Source organism: Ornithodoros turicata, chromosome 3 (assembly GCF_037126465.1).
Source record: "Ornithodoros turicata isolate Travis chromosome 3, ASM3712646v1, whole genome shotgun sequence".
Classification (NCBI taxonomy): domain Eukaryota; kingdom Metazoa; phylum Arthropoda; class Arachnida; order Ixodida; family Argasidae; genus Ornithodoros; species Ornithodoros turicata.
Genome location: NC_088203.1, coordinates 78,053,118 through 78,058,321, shown reverse-complemented (window position 1 = coordinate 78,058,321; position 5,204 = coordinate 78,053,118). Strand labels below are relative to the sequence as shown.

At 50.2% G+C, this 5,204-nt stretch overlaps 1 protein-coding gene across 1 annotated transcript; it reads left to right on the top strand.

The window, feature by feature from the left end:
- Positions 1-511: 511 nt before the first annotated feature.
- Positions 512-3,751, top strand: LOC135389698 (uncharacterized protein K02A2.6-like). Its single transcript, XM_064619731.1, has one exon. It carries the CDS (start codon positions 512-514, stop codon positions 3,749-3,751), a length of 3,240 nt encoding a protein of 1,079 aa, XP_064475801.1.
- Positions 3,752-5,204: the final 1,453 nt, after the last annotated feature.

Below are 5,204 nucleotides of genomic sequence, written 5' to 3'. Positions count from 1 at the left end.
ACTAGTTGCTAGCACGCCCAGGGGGCGCGCTCGGTGCGCTCTGAATGTAACATGGCGGAATAAAGAAGCATTTTCTGATTGAGCACTGCTATCGACTTGCATCCTGAGGCTACGGGTTTTCTCTGATGTCATACATTACACTGGCGACGAGGGCGAAACGGATCCAACGGTAGGCACGCTATTACACCGAAAGACAGCGGAAGGATGGCGCATGGGTCTGTCAATGCGTATCGTGCAGGCAGCAACTGGTCGGCGTGGCTCGACAGGCTAGAGTTCTACTGCGAAGCCAACGACATCACAAGTGACGACAAGAAACGCGCACTGTTATTGTCATTTTGTGGTGAGGACACGTATGACATCCTTTGCGGGCTCGTACTTCCAAGAACGGTACGGCAAGTCTCGTACAGTGAGATTGTACAACTATTGAGTAACCGTTTTGAGTCAAAGCCATCGGAGCTGGTGGGTCGCTCGAGATTTTACCGAAGGGACCAGCTGTCATCGGAAACAATTGATGACTACGTATCAGCCCTCAAGACTCTTGCCAGAGTGTAATTTCGGTGAGGTGCCTTCCACGGGACACGCAGATGGTACAGACGCAGCGCGCGCGGCGCAAGGAGCGCCGGTTAGCACAGCTGCAGAGCAGACATCCTCGACAGCTACACCGACGACGGCAGTGGCTGCAGCAACGCCATCCGGAACCACATCGCGGACGTCTCAGTTGGCGTCGACACGTCTGCCCAAGAAGAAGGCCCAAGAGAAACAACATAAGAGTCATCATATGGATAACAGTGAGGCTTCAAGTGAGGATGACAGTCTTTACGACATTCACCAGGTGCACTCAGTCACAAAAGATGCATCACCTAGGTTCACCATGGGTTTGACTGTACATGGGAAACATATTCCATTTGAAGTGGACTCAGGATCAGCCTACACCATAATCAGCGAGGAAACCTTCCGACAAACCTGGTCTCGAAGTAGACCGAAGCTATGTCAAAAGGACGTACACCTCAGCACTTGGTCAGGAGAAGGACTACCACTGGCCGGCACGTGTGATGTGCGAGTGCGATGGAAAACAAAGGATTACCTCCTACCGCTGCTCGTGGTAAAAGGGAAAGGATGCAACCTGTTGGGTAGGAACTGGTTTAAACCCCTACGCATCAAGCTCAATGGCATCTACTCTGTGGAACCGCAGGATCCGCTGGAGTCCATACTGCAGAAACACAGTGCAGTGTTCAGCGACACGATCTCAGGACACACAGGTGCACCAGTAGACCTGGAGCTTAAAGACGACGCACGGCCTCAGTTTCAGAAGGCACGACCTGTGCCATTTGCTTTGCGTCCGGCAGTGGAAAAGGAACTTGAGAAGTGGGAACGGCAGGGCATAGTCACACCTATTCAGCATTCGGACTGGGCCACTCCTGTCGTAATAGTACGAAAAAAAGATGGCTCCATAAGAATGTGTGGAGATTACAGGAGCACTGTGAATCTGATGACTAAGAAAACAGCCTATCCATTGCCGACAGCATCGGAAGTGCTGGCTAACCTACAGGGTGGAAAACTTTTCTCTACGTTAGACCTGGCACAGGCATATAAACAACTCCAAGTAACGCCGGAGACAGCACACATATTGACCTTAAACACAGTAAAAGGGCTATACGCAGTCAAGAGGCTGCCTTTCGGAGTTGCCGCAGCCCCTGCAATATTTCAACGTTTCATGGAGACTGTGCTTGCAGGCATAGAAGGCACAAGTGTGTACCTAGATGATGTGATAGTGTCAGGCTCCACTAAGGACGAGCATTATAATCGTCTTGAACTTGTTTTGTCGCGGCTCGAGCAGGCCATCTTACGTCTGCGAAAAGATAAGTGCCGTTTTGCAGTTCCGGAAGTATGTTATCTAGGGCATCGGATCGACGCTCAGGGTATTCACACGACTGAAGAGAAGGTAAAAGCCCTAATGGAGGCACCAGAGCCTAGAAACAAGGCCGAGCTTCAGTCATTTCTAGGACTGCTAGCATTCTACGACAAATTTCTGCCCGACAGAGCTACCATCGTAAAGGACCTCTACGATCTGCTAGGCAAGGAGAGACTGTGGACCTGGCAAAAGCAGCACAGCGACGCACACACGCAGTTGAAGCAGTTAGTGAACAAGCGTACAGTTCTGGCGCACTACGATAAGGACAAACCGCTCTTGTTGTCATGCGATGCGTCCCCTTACGGGCTGGGTGCTGTTTTAGCTCAACCCGACTGCACAGGTCAAGAAGCACCAATAACCTTTGCGTCGCGAACCCTAGAAGACGCTGAAAGAAACTATTCACAGTTGGACCGTGAGGGCCTGGCTGTTGTATTTGCGATAACCAAGTTCCATTCTTACATCGCAGGACGACACGTGAAGATAATCACGGACCATAAACCATTGTTAGGTATTTTTGGGAACCAGAAACCGGTACCGCAGGTACTGTCACCGCGGATGATTCGCTGGCGCATCAAACTTTCGGCTTATGACTACGAGTTAGTCTACCGCAAAGGTTCTCAACATCAAAATGCGGATTGCATGAGCAGACTGCCGCTACAGGCGAAGACGGATGAGCCACATCTTCCGGGGGACGTGCTCATGTTGGAGGCACTACAAACACCGCCGTTCACGATTGAGGAACTAAGTGAATGGGCTGCCAAGGATGAAGTTCTCGCAGCAGTGCACAAGGCTGTTAAGGACGGCACCATCTCCAAGCTGAAGGGCGAGAGATGCCAAGCATACGTCAGGAGAGCAAGCGAGTTAGGAACTCACAATGGCTGTCTGACGCGGGGCACGCGTGTTGTAGTACCAAATGCGGCAAGAAAAAGGGCCCTGGACTTAGTGCATGCAGGCCACAGGGGAATTGTAGCCATGGAGGCGTGTGCACGTAGTTATCTATGGTGGCCGGGCATTGATGATGGCATTCAGGCAAGGGTTGAACAATGTGCAAAGTGCCAACAACATCGCCGGTTACCGCCGAAGACTGTTATGAAAGAGTGGACGCGTGCAACACAGCCGTGGGATACCATCCATCTAGATTTTGCAGGACCATTGGAGGGTGTGATGTTGCTCATCGTGGTTGATTCATACACGAAATGGTTGGCGGTGCGTATAGTTCGCCGAGCAACAGCTAGTGCCGTTGCAGAAGAACTGCGTGGACTTTTTGCCACATTCGGAATTCCACGCAAGGTTGTGTCCGACAATGGTCCTCATTTTGTCGCGTTGGACACCCAAGACTTTTTCAGAAGGAACGGGATCAGGTCAGTTACAAGTGCCCCATACCATCCTGCCACTAATGGGCAAGCGGAAAGAATGGTTGCAGAAACCAAGGCTGCGCTCATGCGTGATCAGGAAGGAACACTAGAGTGCAGTCACGTCGGGATCAGAGACAACGAACGAGCGGATCAGCTAGCATACTCAGCACACCTTAGCTGCAGTCCATCCTTACCAGTTCCGGCCGACACCAACAGGCACATGGCCGTTAACCAGCTAGTTGAAGTGCGTCATCCTGGTATACAGGACATCATGCAAAATCACCGACCCTGTCTTCCCATGAAAGATCTTCCCCGAGTCATACAGACAATGCTCCATCCGCTACGCACGGGATCGGCGTTCACAAACTCGCAACTGTTCAAGATCGGCTCCAGGGAGGATTCCAGGTGCGGTCACTGTCATTGTCCGGAAACTATCGAACATGATGAGAGATGGAAGTCATTGAAAAGGGTAGCCAGGCTGTAGGACTCGAACTCACATCTTCTGGATGTGGGTTCGAGTCCTACAGTTGGCTTACCTTTTGAGTGACTTCCATCTTTCATCATTAATTTCTTATGCACTTGAGGCTTTGTATGTATGTGTCCTTTCTATGTGTTCCAGCCTCCGAACATCATTGTCTTATGTTCAACAGATGCCGCTTGCGTAGTTCCCGCCGTATGAATGTGTGTATAAGTGAGAAAAATGTAAGAGTGAAAGTGGGATGAGTGAGAGAGTGGTTGGTTTTTCCCTTCAGATGACGCGCCCTTGGGAGTCGCTGGGGAGGTGTGTTACCTTAGCTCAATTGGTCAGAGCCCTGGACCGGTAATCCAGAAGATGTGAGTTCGAGTCCTACAGCTGGCTAACTGTTAGATATGATGCATACATTACCGAATGTAAGTTCGGTTTCGTTTCGGACTAGTTGCTAGCACGCCCAGGGGGCGCGCTCGGTGCGCTCTGAATGTAACATGGCGGAATAAAGAAGCATTTTCTAATTGAGCACTGCTATCGACTTGCGTCCTGAGGCTACGGGTTTTCCCTGATGTCATACATTACACTAACCTTCTCAGTGACTTCGATCTTCCATCATTAATTTCTTATGCACTTGAGGTTTTGTATGTATTTGTCCTTTCTATGTGTTCCAGCCACAGAACATCAATTGTCTCATATCGAACATGTCCCGACAGAATGCCGCGCGTACCACACTATGCGGGAAACCCACCTCGCGAATTAGTTTGTGTTGAGTACAGCTTGTGTATTAGGTTCATAATAAATTTTCCCATAACAACCCACCTTGCACACTCCAGGCCTGGCATAGTGACGGACATCCTATTCCCCGAAGGTTCTTCTGCAGAACGAACTGTCAAAACTCGCAACCTCGTGCGTTTTCTCCAGGAAACGGGCCTAGTGCAAAGACCCCTCTAGTGCACCTCTCATCCACAGTGCACTTCCGTCTCACCAGTATCGTACATGCTACCGATACCTCACCTTGAACCCTTCAACTCTCTTCTGCCCCCCCCCCCCCTTTTTTTTGGCTATAGTCGTGACGATGCCCACTCGCGTGTGGCAGGCAACGGCAAGCCTATTTCGACATTACCCTCCTCCATCTTATTATTATTATTATTATTATTATTATTATTATTACTATTATCATTATTTTTATCGTAAATGGTCCGGGTTCGAATCTGGACGCCGGCTGCGCTGTGTGTGTGCTTTCTTTTAGGACAAGTGTCGTTACAGGTCCCTGTTAAGTCGGCCCAGGATGCATGATCCCCCCTCCCCTGCGATAGTCGTGATGTTGCCCGCCTGAGCGTGGCACGGCAAGCAGTTCCACCCCCACCCGTTTTAAAAGTGCAGGATTTCAGAGGAGTCTTTTATGATATCTGCTCAATGAGAAACCGCTGATACACTATACCTTGTTGCGGAAACACCGCATGTCATA

Coding starts and splice junctions, on each gene's coding strand:
- LOC135389698 (XM_064619731.1), top strand. CDS start 512: ATGACTACGTATCAGCCCTCAAGACTCTTGCCAGAGTGTAATTTCGGT.